At 37.8% G+C, this 21,548-nt stretch overlaps 1 protein-coding gene across 1 annotated transcript in view; it reads right to left on the bottom strand.

Moving 5' to 3' along the window:
- Positions 1-21,548, bottom strand: part of PARD3B (par-3 family cell polarity regulator beta) — a 1,344,967-nt gene that overhangs the window by 577,269 nt on the left and 746,150 nt on the right. Inside the window, exons 9-10 of the mRNA XM_069075096.1 lie at positions 13,260-13,399; positions 11,480-11,608 (exon numbers count right to left, since the gene is read on the bottom strand). Of these exons, the coding sequence (XP_068931197.1) occupies positions 11,480-11,608; positions 13,260-13,399 (269 nt within the window). The remainder of the gene's footprint in view (positions 1-11,479; positions 11,609-13,259; positions 13,400-21,548) is intronic.

Consider the following 21,548-nt stretch of genomic DNA (forward strand, 5'->3'; position numbering starts at 1 on the left):
GATAAGCCCATAACAATTTCTGACGTTGAATCATTTGACAATGCCAAGATCTTTAGTGGCAAGAAATAGATCAGGGCTGTTAAAGGAGGTGTTTGTGGGGGGGGGCCTCCTATTCCTAGGATTCTTGGGGTCAGGATGCTGAGCTATTTTCATTACGATATGAGGGGAAGTGATAACTGAAATGATGACAGTGGTTTGAGTCACCTTGAGCAGATCTCTCTCTCTCTCTCCCCCTCCCTCTCCCTCTCTCCCTCTGCTGCTTCAAGTAGGTTGACTTGCCCAGAATTTAGGCTTGATATAGGGAAAACACTTCTAACAACAAGGGTTCCCCCCAAATGCAACAAGTCAGGGTAAAAATTAATTCCAATTCAGGTCAGGCTGTAGTTTTATTTGTAAGCTTACCTAGAAACCCCCTAGCCATGCAGAAATTCAATATTTCCTGAATTAATAAATAGGGCTAAGGTGGTTGCCTATTCTTTTTTTCTAAATTAAATTTTACTTTCTTTTTGGTTGAGTTCTCTTCCTTTCTCTTCCTGGTCTTCCATTCATTGAGAAAACAAGAAAAAGAAAACCCATTAAAAATATGTATTTTCATACAAAACAAATTCCCACTTTAGTCATGTCCAAGAAAAGAAGGAAAAAAAATATGCTTCCATCTCCTATTAGTCTATCAGGTCTCTTTCTGGAGACAGATGACATGCTTCATCATGAGTCCTTTGGAATTATGTTTGGTCATTATGTTGACTGGAGTTAGTAAGTCTCCCATGTATCTTTACCAAATTTTTGTTATTGTATAAATTCTGATCTTGGTCACTTCACTTGTAACATCATTCCACACAAGTCTTTCCAGGTTACTCTGAAACCATCCCCTTTGTAATTTCTCACAGCATAGTATTCCATCACATTCATATATCATATTCATATACTTGATCAGCCATTCCCCAATTGATGGGTATCACCTCAGTTTCTTATTCTTTGACTCGGTTTCTAATTCTTTGTTGGTTGGCTATTCTTGAAGACAAAACACTTTTCTCACATAACAGCAATCTCCAATTTTAAGGTGAATGACCAGTGAGAAGTTTGACATATGGAAACTACTTTGTATCCAATCCCCAGAAGTAAATCTATTTTGTACATGGTGATCCCTACACTTTGAGGAAGTCAAGGGGGAAAAAAGAAGCTTAGAGCCACATTTCCAATGAGTAAACAGACCTCTTCCAGTTGTAATGCTACTAAGAAATACACAGAATTAATTAAGGAATGACTAAGTGATAAAAGTCCTTCATATAACTCAGTACGTGGCACTGAAAACATAATTAAACATGTCCACCATAGGAGAATCTGACATCATATACAGATTTAAAGGGCATTAAAACACCACCACATTAAATAATCTCAGTTATTTTTAGTATTTGTGAGTTAAGATCCTCTTTTATAGGAAGGACATGGGGGAGAGAGATCTAAGACTGCATAAGGGATCCAGGCAAATGAAGACAAGAGCAAGAATTGATAACCGAGAGCTGGCCATTTAAAAATGAATTCCACTGTAGTAGCACTTTAGAATCTTGTGTTAAATAATTGCCAAATCTTAGAGAAAAATGCCTCTTAAGCCATTCACATTTTATTATTTGTGACAAGTTCAGTGAAAGGGTGCTCATCTAACTCTGCATTATGCATCCTATGCTCTATGCACTCATTAAAAATAACGAGAACATATTTAAAAGCCATTGCCCAGAGAATCTATGGGGACACGGCATGGGAGGAGTTAAGTGGCAACAGATTGCTATTTAAGTGGCTACCCTTATTTCATCAACTTGAAGGAAAAAAGAAATGATCTTCAAGCTGATTTCTTTTAATGATAAAGATCACACATTTTTTTTCCTTGCAAAACAGGCAGATGAAACATGATCAAGCCTCTAAGTAGATTTTCAAAATGAAATGGGCCATAGTGGCAGCTTCCCATGTGCTGTATTTACTTTGATAACAGCTGGAAAAGCCAGCCACAATCAGTTAAGCCAGTTATTTTTCCTAATCTTTAAACATCCTTTAGAAAATGAACACATTTCCTTATCTTACACCAAATGCACCTTTACAAATGCACTGATCACAGGCCAGCCTTTAGTCTAGAGGTAATTAAGCAAATCAAGGTCATCCCTTGAGTTTTGTAACCAACTCCTTATCCAGGTGCTCCATGTCAACAGCTGGCATGAATTACTGGTAACATTTGGCTAACTGGATAATAAGGAGGATATAGTCTGTGGTTGGTTATGATGCTACTTTTATGATCTGCTTAAACACATAAATTCATAAAGTCTTTTGTTTCTTAGCACTCTTGGAGTGCAAATAATGGCATCAGTGACCATGAACAAAACTTGCATCTTATGGTACAAATGTGGATTTAATCTTATGAATTTAAGGTATTATCTTTTAAGAAAGATTATATGATCATACTCAAATCCCTGAAATATTGCAATAATGTCTACTTCTCCTTAAAATCCCCAGTCATTGCCACCAGAACTAGTCCTATGGTCATCAGGAGCATTTATAACACTATCAATGCTTGAGGAGGCCATGATTTTGCCGGTGCAAGTACTCATCCCACCAAGAGCCCACAGGCTCTTGAAACTGTTTTAAAGAGACAAGAAATGTCATCATTTCTAAGGGAAGTCTCTCTACAAACCTAGGGGTCCTTAATCTGGTACCCATGATAAACTTTGGGGAGTCCATGAACTTATGTTTTTTAAAAAAAGATTTTGGGGCAGCTAGGTGGCACAGTGAGTAGAGCGCCTGCCCCAGAGTCAGGAGGACCTCAGTTCCTGCTTCAGACACTTAACACCCACACAAAAATACTTGCCATATAAACTTGGGCAAGTTACTTAACCCCAATTGCCCTCCAAAAAGGCAAAAAAAATATTTTATAACTATATTTTAGAATAATTGGTTGCCCTTGTCATCCTACATATTCTATTTTATGTACTGAAAAACATTATTCTCTGAAGATGTCCATAGGGTCACACACACACACACACACACACACACACACACACACACACACACACCCCTTCCCCGCCATGAACCTGTGCTCTAACCTATACGACGTCAGACTTTGGTCTATTGGTAGTCCATTATGGTATCATCATTGGGCATTTTGGTAGAATTAGAGAGAGTTTGAATTCTGTGCTAGGTCTTTAAAGAATCTGCAGTCACTACCACACTACAAAGAAGATTCCAGTAAAGTTAACACCATTGTACTTAAAAGCTATACCACTAAGTAAGGTAGCAAGAACTCCTTTCACCTCTTTTAATAATGCTATAACAGAACATCTATCAGTTTTATATTAAAAAAAAAAAAGTTGTGTTGACTGTAGCAATTATATCCTTACAAGTTAAAGTATTTCTAAGAGAGTGAAAGAGTAAGTTAACATTATGGACTTATTTTCTATTACTTTGCTATTAATATAATAATAGCACGTAGTCACAGGGCTCTTCGTTATTACAAAGCATTTCATAGATGTAAGTAGGCAGTTCTTCAGCGGTTACAGAAGTCACAGAGCACTTTGTAGGCATTATTTCATTTGATCTGCTAGACAGGCATTGCAAATGTTAGCATTTTCATTTTACAGAGAAGAAAACTTAAGCTCTGAGAGTTTTTTGTGGCTTTACCAAAGATCAAAAGAAAACTAGCAAGGCCAAAAGCTCAGATTAGAATGCAGAATTATTCCATTAGTAAATCATATTGCTGTTCCTCACTCCTGTCTCCATGCCACTGGATAGATTTCCATACTTGGAAGATATTCTACCTCTGCTTCTCCTCACAGAATCCCAAGTGTCCTTCAAAGCCATGCTCAAATGCCTCTTCCTATTAGAAGATGATCCTGACTGCCCCGATTGCTATAGCCCTCTGTAATGCCATGCACAGAAGCTTTCCAGAACTACTAATATGAACAGCTTTTTAAAGGTTCTGATTACTCAGTATAATGATCACTCTATTACATAACAAAAGCAAAACATACATGGAAAATCAAGGTACAGTATTCACAATATTATAACTTATCACAGAAAATCACAATATAATATTCACAACATAGTCTCAAAGTAAAATAGTTACTCTTAAGTTAACTCAATTAGTCACTTATCAGTAGTCTCAAAGTACAATAGCCAAAGTCTTCTACTCTTGGGGCAAAGTCTTGATTAACTCAATCAGTCACTGATCAGTAGTTTCAAAGTACAATAGTCAAAGTCTTCCATTCATGGGGCAAAGTCTTAGTTAACTCAACCAGTCACTTATCAGCAACAACATATAACAATATCTTAAAGTTCTCAAAGTACAATCAATCACTTATTCAGTAAAGTCTTATTAAGTATCATACACAACACCCTCCACCCCTTAGGTCACTAGTAAACTATAATTCCATAATTACTCAGTACCCAAGGGAAAGTCTTTTCATCTTGACCTGGGGCCTGTTCTCAGATTCCCTGGATCCCCTTCCATGGTCCCAGATTTTACCTGGATTCACCATACTGTCACCTGGGTTCACTGGCAGACAGCTCCCAGTTCCTTGACCAGCTCTCTGGGCAGGTCCTGCTCCACACTGGCATTCACAGGGTCTGGTCCATGTCAGCTCCTTCACCATTTCTGTCCAGGGAATTCAAGGCTCAAACAAGCCACAAACAAAGTCTCAGCATCCCAGTCATATTTCAGTCACCTGGGCTCCTGGCTCCTGTCTCCAGCTCCTGGCTCCTGGCCTCCTGTTCAGAAGAAGCTCCACCACCACAAGTTCTCAGGACTCAGTTCTCCATTCTTCTGTAGCTGCTCTGCCACAAGATCTCGGTCTCAAGGAAATTCTGACTGTGCCTCTCTGGGGCTTTTCTTATATACACAGTATTAGCTACTTCCTTCAGCCAACCCCTTCCTGTTATGTCAGTAACAGAAGACAGGAGTTCATACCTTCTATTTCCCCAACAGAGGCTTGATCAGTTACTAAGTGCTAAGTACCTGATACTTTTGCCAACACAAAGGGATCTTCAAATTCAAAATTACATTACCATTACACCCTCCTCCCAGAAAATACCTTGTACGCATTTAAAATTTAATTTTCTCTATATATGTGGTTTTTCTTCAGTAAAATGTAAGCTCCTTGAGGGCAGGGAGGGACTCTCTTCAATGTCCAGAACAGTGTCTATACATCAAGTCAAGTCAATAAGCAACTATCAAACATTTATAAGACCTAGGCACTTTGCTAAACATGGAGAATGCACACAAGAAAAAGAAATATGGTACCTATTCTAAAGGAATTTCCATTGCAATGGAGGGACAAAATGCATGAAAAGGGCACAGGTGAATAAGGCACTGTCATGGAGGCATGGTTGAGAAGCAGCACCCCATCAATGCTTTGAATGAATAAATAAAACCAAATAAAGGTCTTAGATGATTGGGACAATGAGCTAAAAGTTTGTTTCTCAATGTTTCCATTTGGCAAATTTTTAAAAATATATATATATAGTAGATTATCTTATCTTTGCCTTGTTTTTTCCCCACTTTTCAAAAGTAAATAATTGAGCATTAGCATCCACAGGTGTTTTTGATACCTAAGAATAAGATCTTCCCTACCGTGCTTTGACATTCTTGACCTAGTCAATGTTCCCTTGCAGGTGGGGATGATTGCAAAGATGGCTCACTCAAGGATAACTATTTTAAGGAAGTAACCTTATATTCATTCATTCAAGGATATTGTGCAAGAAACATTTATCTTATGCAAGTGGAAAGAGAAAAGAAGCCAAGAAATATTTGAGGAGGCAAAAGAGGGGGACTACAGACCTTCCAGCCAAATCTTTACAGCCTTTCCACTAAGCCTCCCTTTAGCATGTGTTCGAATCTACAAGCTACAGGCCTGCATATGGCAAATTTTGAGCACAATCAAATTGAGTGTGGAAATCTCAAAGCACAATTGAGTTGTGCCTTCAAAAAGTCAAGTACAATTGAGTTTGCCTAAATAAATCAGGTGTAATTGAGTTGTATAACTCGATTGTGCTCAGAACTGGCCCCTTGCCAAAAAAGGGGGCAACTGGCCAAAAGAGGCACAACTCAATTGTGCCTGAAATTTTCACAGAATATTTTCCACATCAAAGTTGAAATGTGCACAGGAAAACAAAACAGTCATTCAAAAATTTAGTCCGAAACTTTAACTGAATTCAACTGGAATTGGAATAGCTATTCCAGCCAGCATACCTATGTCTTGTCTAATAAACCTGACATTGTTTACAGCATCATTTCTATTCTAACCAAATTACTGATGCCATAACTTGAAAATCTTCAATGTCTTCAAATCTGAAAATATTTAGGTGCAAACATCATATGGCTATTAGCCATCAATTTTACATTGTCTTACAAGAAGCTGGGAGATTTAGGAGAATGGGAGTGAGAGTCAGAGACCTAGGGTCAGATCTTGGCTGTACCAACTTACCAGCTGTGTGACCAGGGACCACATTTTCAGATCTCTCATTTTCAGGTTGCCTATCAGGCAGAGTTAAATGTGGGAAGTGCTTTGCAATTTTTAAATATGTTATTGTTAGTATATGGATACTATTTGACTTGCCTGTCTAAATGTTTTCACAGTGATTACCTTAACATGGTTTAAACTGATATATTATACACACATCACCACCATCTTGAACTTCCATAGTCAGGAGTACTTGTTATCAGAGATCTACATCTCTATGGGGAGGTCATGTAATGAAATCACAGAGCTTGAAAGGACTTTGGAGATCAGATGGTCCAATCACTTCATTTTCCCCAATGAGGAATCTCAGACCCAGAGAAGTTAAATTTCTTATCCAACACCATATGGAAAATACAAATTAGAACCCAGGTTTATTGAGTGGGATGGTGGCGGTAGGGAGGGAGATGACAGGACATGCAATATGCTGGACTGCGAAAAGCTAGGCTTTTTGCAAGGCACTGAATCCAACACCCTGTATGTTTTTTCCCTGCCATTATTAGTGAGGTGACTCCAAATAAATGCCCTTGTTCCTGTGCCCAGGGCAATCTGCGCCATTCTGTAGGATCTTCTAAGGGTCCATGTTGGGTATGACGGCCTCTAGAGCAGCAAAGTAACGGCTGCATCTCCAGGTCTTCTCTTCACTATTAAAGTCTAAGGTGCTTTTAAAAGAACTCTCCCATCACACTTCAGACACACACATGCATATACACCTTTCTAAGTATATGATGTGCCAATCACTATGCTAAAAGACAAAGAGGCCAATTAAGAAAAAGAGAGTTGTGGCTCTCCAAGAAGTCACACTCTCATTGAGGGAGACAACCATAGAAGACAAATCAACTAGTTTACTGATAGTCTTAAAGCAGCAGTGGGGCCAGCAGGATCCAGGAGTCTGCAGTGCATACTGGTGGGTCAGGTGTCAGTGTCCTGGAGTCACAGGGAAGATGGTAAGGTCCAAAGGACCTTAGGATACAGTGGCAGGGGATATGATAAAACATGGTGGTCCTCTGTCTCACTGGATGGATTGTAATTGGAGATACTCACTCATTCAGGTTGTGGCAGCAGCCATGTCACTCTTACTCCCAAGAGAGCTACACAATCAGGGTCAGATGAAGGGAAAGGACAATGTTAGAGGCTCTCCATGCTTGGCCAGTCTAATGGAGCCTAGGAGGATCAAGAGATCTGGAAAAGGACATTATCAAGTGCCTATTATGTGCAATGTCCTGTGTTAAGCCCTAGTTTAGCAGGAGTTCTATTCTAACACACATGGAAGGAGGGCTGGAAAGCAAGAATGTAAGGTGACTGAAAGATCTGTGATTTCTTCATCTTGAAAAACTTCCTCCACTGATGCAGACTGCAATTTGTCTAGGATTTGGAGAGTTACCTGAGGTACATGGAGGTTGAGGGATTTGTCCAAAGTGACCTATGAATGTTTCTGTTTATATATGTCTTTTGCTTGCTTTGGGGAAAAGGAACAGCAGAAATACTGCTCCTAACATAGACTTAATGTACCTAACAATAAACAGAGTTTTTGTTATTATTATATTAATTATATTATATTATTTGCCACCAAGCAGAAAATATTCCACATATTCATCCTGAGTGTCCTTGGATAACCATGAGTCAGATGTCAATGACTAGTTGAATTTAAATAACCAAGAAGAATAAAATAGTGTATTAGATAAAGAAGGCTCATCTAAACTCCCATGCCTAATTCTTCCATGACTTATGCCTTTAAAAGGTGATATATTCTGTTAACCACAAACAGACTGGGTGAGAACACGAAGGCTCTTGAGCTACCTAAGATTTGGGAGGGCAGTCCACTGGCCCAAGAAAGCATGGCAGCTGCATCTGAATTCACAAAGCATTCTCCTTGTTAAGGAAGCCACCACCTGTGCATCTTTCTTTCAAAGCAAAAGCAATCTTCGTAAGTGAAGGTCAAATCAGCATGACAAATATGGCACCTCTTGGATCTCTATCACACCAGGCGGGAGCAACTTGCTCACTTGAAATATAGTTAATCCGTCTTGCAGAGGCCAGAATTTAATAGCAGGCAAGCATGGCAGGGAGAAATTATAAATACATTTGAAATTTTTACGGCTCGTTTTACCCACCAGGGGTTGCTGTGATTTTTAGGATAATTTTAAATGAGACAGCAGGTTAGAAAATGAAACATTAGCAAAGAGGGGTTAACAAAGGGATGGCAGAGGATTCCTCTCTACCCACTAACAGGAAGCAATAGCCACACAGAAACACATTCATGCATGAATGTGTGCACATATACATACAACTTAATAATATGAGAAATCATCTGTTTTTCCATTTTAAGTAGTTAAAAAATCTCATGTATTTAGGCCCTTAAATTTAAAGAGAAAAATGCTTTATATAAAAATAAAGGTAGGGAAGAAATCAAGGAAGTATTGGGGATAGAGATAAAAGGAGGAGGGAGAGAGATTGATTTGTGCCATCAGAAAGGAGTGAAAAAATTACAGGTATCAAAGAAAGAAAGAACTAGACATATTCTTCTCAGACTGGACTACACCAGACCACTGATGAAGTAGGAGAGAGGTTTTCCATTCAAGTGGAGAAAACAGACACATCAGTTCCACCTTACAATTCTATGACTGATACTCTTCTCCCATAAACTGCTAACCACATGCTCTCTATCTGAGTATGAGTCACCACGAATCAGCCAGCCAGAGGATATGACAATGAAAGGATCTTTAGGCTCAAGGCAAGTCACTTGGGGTAAAAGGGAAACAGCTAACCTTTTAATTCATCTAAGGTGTTTTGCCAAGCAATCTTCCTCTAATGGAAATAGGGCTAGTTAAATATGATGTGTGGTCCTCAACTGATTGGTTGAGAAAGTAAGAGGGGAACATTAAAGCAGGAAATGTACTAGCTCAGCATACTTCAGCTAGGTCCCGAGTCAGGAAAATGTCCAGGAAATGGAGGCTAACGGCTGGGGAATGACGGAAGGTCACATCAGAGACACAGACTCACACTGGAACTTCCTGTATGACTGCTGACAGCACTCCCTTGGTCACGGAAGTTAAGATTTCACAAGAAGTTAGCAATAACAAGGAAGTGAAGGATATTTAAATGTCAGAAAATATGCAACACGTGAATTGCAAACAATAACGTGGCACATAGAGCAAAGGAACAACACAACAACAACCAAAAACCAAAATGAAACCACTTTGCAAAAGGCAGAGGGCAGCACCTCAGAGCAGGAAAACAATAAACACAATTTGTTTGCTTCAAAAGAGATGGAACAAGACAAAAGGAGGAAGTGGTGTCCTTCCTTCATCCTGCCAGACTCTCATTGGAAAGCCAAGTGTGCACATCAATCATGATAAGGGAGAGCAGACCAAAGTGATACCTTTTTTCTTCATTTTAAGGGACACACAAAGATGCATCATATAGCACCCTACTCATTATTACACTCTTTCAAATAAAACTACATATGTCTACCACAACAAAGTATGTTTTCCATTCAGAGGCATGACCTCTATTTAAAGTGTTATTATAGTTCTCATACATTAGCACTTAGAAAAGAGATTCTAGCTAGAAATAGTAACAGGATTCCATATTTCTGCAAACAAGGGTTCTGGGTTCACAGTATCAAATGTTTGCAAAAATCAAAGTCCTTGTTTTGTGATGGTTATAAAGAATCTTCATCACAAAATATGGTTAGATAGTTATTGCTTTTCTGAATGGCTAGGAATCAAACCTATTTGCTTTAGAGTAAAATTATATAAATCCTCAATATTTTATGGGAAGCTACAAAAAAAGAATGGAAAATATCTCTTTTACTCAGTCTCATATTTGCACAATTAATTTTATATATTCATTAATAAGCTACACCTATGATGTCACTTGTGAGAAAGAAATAAAACCCTATCAAAATTAAGATGCATAAAATTATATACATGTGTATCATATATATGCTTATATACACACCTATGATACACATATATATGTATCAATCATAGGATCATGATGGTGGAAGGAATCTCGTCTCATCCTTTCTACAATACATTTGTTCAATGGTGATGCTGTTCCAGTTTTAACATTTTCAGGTGTGGGTAGCACAACACTGATGAAAGGTCTATTAGTCAGCAAGTTTTCTAAGACAATCAAAATCTGGCTACCTATCAATTCTACCCACTGGTCCTAGTTCTGGCATCTGGACCAGTGAAAAATTTTAGGTCTTTTTACTCTTACCCATGATAAGTTTTCATATATTAAAATTCAATTATCAAGTTTCCCATTCTTCTTCTTTTTTATGGACTGGGCATCTTCAGTATCATCATATGACAGTTCCCAGAAATCTACCTCATTATCATGCCAGTGTTCATCTAGACATTTTCTACTTTAACAGGAATCCTCATAAAGTTGAGAGAGTAGCTGTCCAATGTGGAGTTGAAAGAGATCATTTTCTTTCTCCCTTGATATATACACCATACTTTTGTTAATGCATCTAAATTCTGCTTTAGTTCTTAACACTTGTCTCTCATACTATTGGCTCAAAATAAGTTTGTGGTCAGCTAAAACCTTTAGGTCTTTCCATAAACTACTTTCAAGGCTACTCTTCTGTTTATGTGATTGGTTATTTGAAACTTGAGGTTAATTCTGTCTTTAGCCCTGTTAAATTCTGGGTTTTTGGTTTTGCCCATTGCTCTAGACTAGTGAAGTCTTTGGTGTAATCCAATGTATTATGATCTAATTCTCCTACATTTGTATCATCTGTAAACCTGGTAAGCAGACCTCTTTTATCTTGTTTTTAAAGTCTCTAATAAATCTCATAAATAAACTCAGAGACACTAAGCCCTGTGACTAGTGCCCTTCACCATTGACTTCCTCTCCAAATTGTCATGATAGAAAACTTTATGATCTTTTCTTTATTTCTCAATCAGTGGGGATTCAATGAAGCCTTTCATATCTTTTCATGTGTCAGTAGACTGGAGTATGAATATTACCAGTTCTCGGGGCAGGAAGCTTTCTTCTTGACGAGCAATTACAAGAGATGCAGTCTCTCCTTGTTTAGTGCTCCTCAGCATGGCTACAAGCTCTTCTTGGGTCCGACCAGTAATGTCTCTGCCATTCACCTAATGAATGAATACAGTTAGATGAGGAGCAGCTATTAAAATATTTGCCACCTCCTAGATCAGGGGTACTTAATCTTTTGTCTGTCTTGTGGCCCTCTCCCGAAATCTAACGAAGCCTAGGGAATCCTTTTCAGAATAATGTGTTTAAATATATAAAACAAAACATATGAAATTACAAAGGAAATAAGTTATAGTGAAATACAATTAAAATTATTTAAAAAAAAACAAGTTTACAGACCCAGGCAAAGAAACTCTTCAAAAAGTACCTACCCTCCACCCCCTTCTACTTCTAGATACTCTGAGTAAAAACAACAAAACACTGAGATGTACTGGGATTGAAAAGAAGGCCAAATTACAAATGAATCAGCTAGAAACAGATTTTGCAAAATGCTCACGATTACTATGCATTGTTATGAGATATGTCATTATAGAAAACAAACCAAACTATCATACTACCAAAGTATGGTCCTCCAACAAGTAGGAAGCAGATTTCAAATGCCTCTCGGGCATTTTCTTATGCAATTATGGCAGTGAGCATCCATGAGTCACTATAATATTAAAAAGAATAGTCATCCATCTCTAGAATGGATTTGCTCTACAGGCTGGCTAGTGGATACCCTACTCAGGTGCTATTGTTTCCATAAATTCTAAATTACTTCTCTTAGGTGGAGGCCATCATTACCTCCCCAACCTCTCATTTATTTATTTTTGACATCTTCTATTCACTTTTATCATGAATATGGGCATTATAGTTACTCATGTATGTGTCTTTATACTAATACTCTACTAGGCTGTGAGTTATTTGAGGGTAGGGATTGGGTTATTTTTTTTTTAGTTTTATACCCACAGCACCTAGGACAATGAAAAAGGCTTAACAAATGTTTGCTTAACTGAACTAATAAATTTCATTGAACAGGCATTATTAAGGCTTTTTCAGATTTAGAGTCAGTGGACCACTATTTGCTAATGGAGAAACTAATCAGGCTCCTACCTGAAGCTTGCTCTAATCCTCTCTTCTGCTTTGTCATTACAGAGGAGGTTGTAGGAACACCTTTCATTTACCAAAGCTGGTCAGCAAAGGGAGATTTTCTTTCTTAAAAGGCATGATGACCAACCATGGTGGCTAACAATAAGTCTGGTAGCATCCAGCAGTTTTGTCCACAATTTCTGCAGCTATTCCATTCCCAGTCTAGCCCAGGAAATGTGGTTTATACTTAAGGGTATCACTTTTGGCACAGATCAGATTAAGGGAATATTACTCAGTTTTAGCTTATTCCTACTTGAGAGAAGCCAGGTGATTCTTGAGCTAGGGATTTGGATCCTATGACCTTAAAGTTTGTGATATGACTGGATGCACCCCAGAGTGACCCAAAACCCCTGATTTGGCCTCAGTTTGAACTATCCTAGTTTTAAGTAGACATTAATGGGAAAGAAGAACTTTGGAAAGGGAAAAAAAATGTTCTAGGACTATTTGTGTCATGCTATTTACCTTTCAAAATTGGATTGGCCAGTAGCTTCTTATTAAACTTTTCAAATTATTATTTTTGTTTTGTTTTCAAATTTTATCTTTGGATCTATACTACTGTAAAATATTTTCAAAGTCAAAGGACAAAGATTTCACTTTATCAAGGGGAGTATTCTAAATTCTAACCTCCAAAATTCTGTCCCCTGATTGCAAGCGGCCATCTTTCACTGCTGCTCCTTTGGGTAAAATATTTTTCACAAAAATCGGACCCGGCCCATGTATTGAGGAATCCCTGGTAACCACAGTGAAGCCAAGTCCTTCAGGACCTAAAGCATAAACATAGGAAAACAATAATTATAGTAAGCTTGTACATAGGCACTGAACTTAGACTTAAAATTAAGTGCTGTAAAACATCATTAATTCAAATAAGCAAAGGAAGTTTCAGCTTGAAAATTCTGAATTATGGTCCCATAGGCAAAACAAACTCATTATGCCCAAAATGGAACTCATCCTTTCCTCCAAATTAATTTATGGGTTCATATACACATACATGTACATGTATATTTTGATATACATGCACACCTATATGTAAACACATACATATACATAAATATAAATATATACTTTTGAAGGTATCGCTATTCTTCCAATAACTCAGGTTTCAGCTTCAACGCCATCCTTAACTCTTTACTCTTACTTTCCTTATATATCTAATCCATTTTCAAGTCTTGTCATTTTTATTTCCAAGACATCTTTCCCATACATTCCATTCTTTTCACTCAAACAACCTCTACAGTAGTTCAGGGTCTTATCATCTTTCTCCTGTACTACTGTAATAGCCTCCTTCTTGGTCTCTCTACTTTATCTCTTCCCACTTCAACCCATTTTCCATGCAGTAGCCAAAGTATTTTTTCTAAAATGCAGATCTGATTGTGTCAACAGCAATGCCCTCCCCCTAACTCCTCACTCAAAAATCCACTGACTCCCTATTACTTTTAGATTCAAATATTAATTTCTCTGGTATTTAAAGTTTGGCACAACCTGGTCCCTTCCTACCTTTCCAGACTTCTTTCTCTTCTCTTTCCCTGGACCTACTAAGTATTCTGCACATAGGATGCTACATCTACTATTTCTATAACTTTGTACTATTTCAATGAACCAATCAATAAATAAACATTTTAAATTGCCTACTATATTCCAGGAACTGTGCCAAGACTGAGGATACAAGAATAGTCAAAAGACAGCCCCTACCATCAAGGAGCTTAAACTTAATCAAAGCAAACTATGTATAGGATACATATAGAATATTTAAAAAAAAAAAGGAAATCACTGGAATTTAGAGGAGTTGGGGAAGGCTTCCTGTAGAAGGGATTTTAGTGGGTACTTAAAGGAAATCAGGGAGGTCAGTAGGCAGAGCAGAAGAGGGGGAACATTCCAGACCTGGGGGACAGCTAGAGCAAATGCCAGGAGCAGAGATATGGAGTGTGTTTGTGGAAGAGCCAGAAGGGCCAATGTCACTGGATCAATATTACATGTTGGAGGGTAGGGTGTAAGAATACTGGAAAGGTCAGAGGGGGATAGATGATGATGGACTCTGAATGTCAAACAGAGCCTTTTGCATTTGTTCCTGAAGACAATAGGAAGCCACTCAAGTATACTAAATAGTTGGGGTGACATGGTCAGACTTGTGCTTTAGGAAAATAACTTTATTAGCTGAATGGAGGATGTACTAGAGTGGAGAGAGACTTGAAGTTAGCAGAACCCCCAGCCACTACTGCAAGAGTCCAGGCATGAGGGGATGAGCACCCCCTACCAGAGTAGAGATAGTGTCAGAGAAAGAAAGGGGGATGTACTGTTGCAAAGGTGAAATCAACAGGAGTTGGCAAGAGCTTAGGTATGGTGGATGAGAGATAATGAGGAGTCCAGGATGAGTTCTAGGATGTGAGCCTAAGGGACTGGGAGGATGGTACCACCGTCCACAGTAATTGGGAAGGTGGGGGGAGTAGAGAGTTTAGGCAGAAAGATAGTACATATATATCTTGGGCATATTAAGGTTATGATGTCTTTGGACTTCCAGTTCTAGATATCTGAAAGGTAGTTAGAGATGCAACCTTGGAGGTTAACAGAGGGACTGGAACAGGAAAAGCAGATTTGAGAATCATTAACCTAGAGATGGTAATTAAAGCCACAGGAGTCAATGCAATTACCAAGTGAAGTAGTATAGAGAGAAAAGAAGAGGGCCCAGGACCAAACTTGAGGAACACCTACATTTAGAGGGCATGACGTGGAGGAAGATCCAGAAAAGGAGATAGAAAACAGATAGGTAGAAGGAAAACCAGGAGAGAGGGGTTTCCAAAAACTGAGAGAGGAGACAGCATCAAGGAGGAGAGTGATCAACAGTGTCAAAGATTATGGAGAGGTCAAGGAGAATGAGGACTGAGAAAAGAACACTGAATTTGGTAATGATCATCAATAACTTTGGAAAGGGCAGTTTTGGTGAAATGATAAGGTTGGAAGTCATAATGTAAGTGGTTAAGAAGAGCATGTGAGAGGAGGGAAATTTGAGGCACCTACAGAAGATGAGTTTTTTGAGAGGTTTAGTTACAGAGGGCAGGAGAGATACAGGACAATAGCTCACAGGGATGGTAGGCTCAGGTGAAGGGTTTTTTTTGCAGGATGGGGGAGGTATGGGCATGGCTCTTCCTCCTCATCTCTACCTTTTGAAATCAATAATCATCAATGAGACTCAGGTTAAGTACCACATGTAATTTGTCCCTCTCTCCCTAAGGTGTTCCTGTACTCCTTCCCAAAACCACCTTATGCTCCTTGTTTAGATATTCTTTATACAATTATATATGCATTTGTCATTTCTCTGTTCAAATTTCAACTGTCTGATAGCAGGAACTGTGCTACTTTTGCCTTTGTATTTCCAATATTTACAACAGTGCCCATCATGGTCGATACTTACAAACATATGCAGGTTTTATTACTTTCAGACAAGTGGAGTAACCTACATAATAAAACTGCACGAGGATGGTAGCTGGACCTAAGCAGTTGCCTTATAATGAGTCTAAAGTCTGAGTTCTCAGCCCCACAGAGTCTTGTTTATTGAGGGATGTTGGGCCCGGCTATCCAATTTGTACAATAAAGCCGATTCATGCATTTTTTAAAAAGGAGAAATGCAACTACAAGTTCTATTGAAAAAACTGTGTCGATGTCTTCTCTTCCCAGGAAGGGAACTAACTTACTAAATAAAATAAGCTAAGATTACTTGTTGAATCTACTGAATCAAAGTTAAGGAAATCGGACAATATTAAAGGATAATTTCAACAAAGTAGAGTAACCCAAATGTCATTCATTTTCTTTCCTCTTTCCCCTCTCCTTATCTGACAGCCCCTCACCCTCTTCCCTCCCTCCCTCCCTCCTTCCCTCCCTTTCTCTCTCTCTTTGTCTGCCCCCCTCCCTTTATCTCTCTCTTAACTAGAATCAAATATTTACACCATGTTAGGATATCTTTTGTACAAGATGATGCTAGAGATAGTCTCATGAAATTTTCTTTCTAGATCACTATTTTTTTTTTTAGTATTACTATAGTAGAAAGATTTTTGGATGCAAAATCAATCAGGAGACCTGAATCTCAATATTGGCATGGATATTTATTAGCTGTATGACAACCAGCAAGCCATATAAGTGCTCTGAGACTCAATTTCCCCATCCCTAAAACTGGCATAAGAATTACTTGCAGGTTTCTACCTTGCTGGATCACAAGTGAGGCCTTCCTAAAACTTAAAATGCTATGCAAATGAGAGCAATTATTATTAGACTTAATGAGGACCTTAGGCATCTTCTATTTTCCATATCTTAGTTATTTTAATATACCTTTTTCTCCCTCCTTTCCTTCTTAGAAAATCTGTTTATGTCATTCTCATAGTACCCAGCTGGTCTCCGTGCTTATGTTAATTTCCATTAGAGACAATCATTTCCTGCTTGGCTTAGAGTCACATTTTCTCCCTTCTAGTGCCCGTTCTGGGATCCATCATATTTTGGCCTATAATGGTCATTGTTCACCTCCCACCACGAGAATTAGGCTAATGAAGTGCAGCCTAGTAGAGGGAACTGTATGATTTATAATTAGCATATCGATTGTTTACATGTAAATGAGTGCTTCTGAAGTACTTTTGGATGATTTGAAGAGTTTATTTCCTTAAGTAGTTCAAACATTTTCCCAGAAATTTTATTTACACTATTAATTTGCATGGCAAACTATTCATATTGCAAAGGTAAATGTCAGGCCAGTTCTTGTATGAGTCTTCAGAAATTCTGGATTAGGGGGTTCTCAATTAATATTATTTTAACGCACATAAAACTATACCAACCATGGACACATATGCCTTCTGCTCACCTGTCCTTAATTCAACAAATATTTTGCAGTTATTATGATCTAGCCATGGAAATGACAAAATGGCAGGTAACACTAATTAGGGTTTTCAAAATTAAATTATTAGAAGTAATTTCTTTGTAAAGTAAAGCCCTTATCATGTGGTAGTTCTTAATATAGAATAAATAGGCCTCAGTTATAAGAAAAGTATTAATAATAAACATTTCTTCTGAATGTCAAAATCTTCTGGGGAAAGGAACATGACAGAAAAGGCCAGCCAGGGGAGATACACTGAAATCTTCTAAGTGCTTCAGTTTCTATAGTTTTTGTTTATCCTGTTGTTTTCTTTTTTCAATTACTTCTATTTAATTAATTTTCTTATCATGAAATAAAATAGAAACAAGAGACTTGGGTTTATTTATATCCTGACTTTGATCTTTAATGGGTCAGACTTAGAGGTGCAATCATATATGAAACTCAGTTTTACTATCTGTAAAATGGAAATAATAATATTTATACAATTGACCTCATAGTGACGTGAGGAGAACTTTCTGTAACCATATAGTTTATATAAGCTATTATTATTCCAGGTCTGTGGTATAAATTAAATACATGGCAGCAAATTTCCCAGTATAAAGAAGAAACTAATGAAGATCTATCACTAATACGTAATTTATAATCCTAAAAAGTTGTCTTGGGCACTGAGGACTTGGTAAAGTGATTTTCCAGTGGCAAAGAGCCCATGTGTGTCAGTGATGAAAACTTTTATCATTATAGCATATTATATAAATATTAAAAGAATATACTGAGAATACACACATGACCTGGAAAAAAAAAAAAGGATATGCTATTCCCATAGAGAAAGTACAGGATAACCAATGAAAAGGTTATGTGCTCCCTCCACTGGTATACACTTAAGGGCCACAGATGGAAATAAGAATTTCTTAGATTATTAGGTAGGCCCCCTGTGGCAGATTAACACAACAATAATGGGGAATAAAGAATAATAAGTTTACAGATAAGTAAATACAAAATCAATGCATAAATAAACACAAAATAAAATACAAAGTGATTTCTTGGGAAATTTGAGATATATTATCTAAGGGAATGAAGAAAGGTTGCTTTTTTGAAGGTAGCCAAATCCCAAGTTCAAATCTAGCCTCAGACACTTAGTAGATGGGGACCGTTGGCAAGTCACTAAATCCTGTTTACCTCAGTTTTCTTATCTGTAAAATGAGGTGAAGAAAGAAACGACATACCAGTTCAGTATCTTTACCAAGAAAACCCCAAGTGGGGTCACGAAGAGTTAGATGTGACTGAAAAATAACTGAAGTTTAAGTCAAGTGCTCTTTGTAGGGGACTAGGGATTCCAAGAAATAGAGGTGAAGAGGGAAACATTCCAGGGATGGAGGTAGGAGACAGAGGCTTTACTCAGAGAACAGCAAGAAGACCAGTCTGGATGGAGTATGGTATGGAAGGGAATAAAATGTAATAAGCAGAAGCTTTTGCAGATGCTTTTACATGTGAAATGAATCCTAAAGGTAATAGAGAGCCATTGAAATTGACAGGGGAGGGGAATGCCAATGGTCAGAAATGTGGCTTTAGATGATCATTTTGCCATAGCAATTGCTGAGATGAGTTAAAATTTAGAGTAGTGGTATGAAGTTCAAATAGAAATGGGGGCCACCAACCCATACATAAGCAGAATCCCTGCGGGCTGCATATCGACTTAGAAAATGTCTTATTAATGTCATCTACATTTTACTGTATTTTTATTTTGTTAAACATTTCTCAATTACATTTTAATCTGGTTTGGACAACAGGAATGTTGTGAGCCATGGGCAACCTTGACAATTCTGAATAAGAAAATAGAGATTTTTTTTGTACAGATTTAATAGAAATAGGAAGCAAGAATGAGAGGATGGATTGGAACAAATGTACAATGTGCAGACCAAAATGACATTTTAAAAACCTTGTGTTGTGTGAAAAATATTTGTAGGACAAAAAGAGCAGAATTAATGATAGTCCCTATCTAAGTTATTCTAAAGGATTCCTACTCCCCTTGAGTAAACTGGTATTCAAACTTTGAAAGAGAACCAGAGGCCATTTACAGTAGTCAAATGCTAATTCCTCAGAATCAAATAATATTTAGCAGATGTATAGCCACCTTCAAAAGATGGGAAGATAATTTTTAGAAAATCTAACTAATGTTTACACGCAATTGCAAAAAAGAAAAATATAAATAAAAAAGGAAAATATAACTGATAACTGACTGCTTTTTAAAGTATACAAAATGCTTTATAGACATGATCTCATTTGAGCCTCACAATAACCCTATCAGGCAGGTGTTACAGCAATTATCTCCATTTTACACATGGGGAAACTAAGGCTTAAAAACTATATGCTTACAGATATCAAACTGGAAAGGACCTCAGTAGTATTGGTCCAACCATCTCATTTTACAAAGGAAAAGACTGAGGTCCAAAGATATTAAGAGACTAACTTGTGCAAGATCACACGGGTTAAGCTAACTCCTCTGATTTCAAATTTAACTTTCTGTCCATTGTACCTCAAAATGTAAGTTGTGTGATTTGCTGAAGAACAAACAATCAAGTACAAGAAGGTGAGATTCGAACCCTAATCTATCTTCCTGAGTTCAGGTATATTCATTATGTCATGATTAGTAACCATAAGTCTGTTAGATTCATTAATATTTTGACGCAATGCTATTTTTTGTTTTTTGTTGTTGTTTGGTCATTTTAGTTAGGTCAGACTCTCTGTGATTCCATTTGGGGTTTTCTTGGCAAAGATACTGGTGTGGTTTGTTATTTCATTCTCCAGCTCATTTTACAGATGAGAAAACTGACACCGAGAGGGTTCAGTGACTTGCCCAGGGTCATATAGCTAGTAAATGTCTGAGTCCGGATTTAAACTCAGGAAGATGAGTCTTCCTGACTTTAGGCCCTGTACTTTATCCTCTGCCCACCTGGATGTTGTTTGTCCTTATTTCTTTTTCTTTTTTTTTTTTAAAGCAATTGGAGTTAAGTAACTTGCTCAAGACTACACAGTCAGCTTTTTAGTGTGTGTGGGTATTAAGTATCTGAGGCTAGAACTGATCCTGGGTCCTCCCGACTCCGGGGCCAGTGCTCTTACTCACTGTGCCACCTAGCCACCCCCGTTTGTCCTTTTTTCTCCAAGAGGACCACTGAGATCAGGAGGGTGATGTTTTGACTTGCAAGTGAATTGGGTTTAAGTGAGGTAGGGTTGTGTAAAGTCATCAGCCTCATTCTCTCTCCAGTCACTGGAGTCCAGTGGCAAGACATAGGTCAGGATGACTGGCTATGGACCATGGTGCAGTTGAGGACCTTGGCCTTTTAAACTAAGGTCCTTCTCATGTCTCAGATTATCTGAGGCAACACTAACTCAGTGATTAAAGGCTAGGTAAAAACTGAGGCAAAAGATGGCCTAGTTTGTCTTCAAAAAAGAAGCATTCTGGGAAGGAAAAACCCTCAATATTTATAGCCAGAATAGAAACAATAGAAACAAATAGAAACAGAATATTTACACTCACTTTGAGCCATGAGCAAGTGAGGCTTGGGCTGGAACCTGTTATTGGTCAGTAAGAGCCAGAGCAATTTGGCTTTAAAGGCATGGTCAAGTAGCTCCACTTGAATTCCAATGGGTTTTATCAAAGGCTGACTTTTCAGAGCTAAATTTTAAGAAATCATAAATGAAAACTAGATGAGACAAAAGAGCCAATTGTCCCAGTGTTTTGAAAAAGAAAAAAGAGAATAAATAAGTAGGGAAGAAAAACTCTAGCCCCTGAGCCCCAAGATACCTTTAAAAGTATAAGTGATCAAAATTTATATTCCTTTGGACAGAGCACCCACATGTAAGAGTATGACTCTCCCATGGATAGAGGTAGAAGAGGAGGAAGAGGAGCTGCATGTAGCTTCTGTGCTTTTGGAAAACTGTAATCACATCAATGGCTTACATGGTGAAATATAGTTATTTTCTCTGTTCCCAAAATGCATATATTATTTCCCTATTTAAAGAAAAACAACAACAATTGTAAGAGCAATATGTATAAAATTACT

The sequence above is a fragment of the Petaurus breviceps genome, unplaced genomic scaffold, assembly GCF_028583685.1.
Source record: "Petaurus breviceps papuanus isolate PSGF00001 unplaced genomic scaffold, PetGlider_PUasm1.0 90903, whole genome shotgun sequence".
Classification (NCBI taxonomy): Eukaryota; Metazoa; Chordata; class Mammalia; order Diprotodontia; family Petauridae; genus Petaurus; species Petaurus breviceps.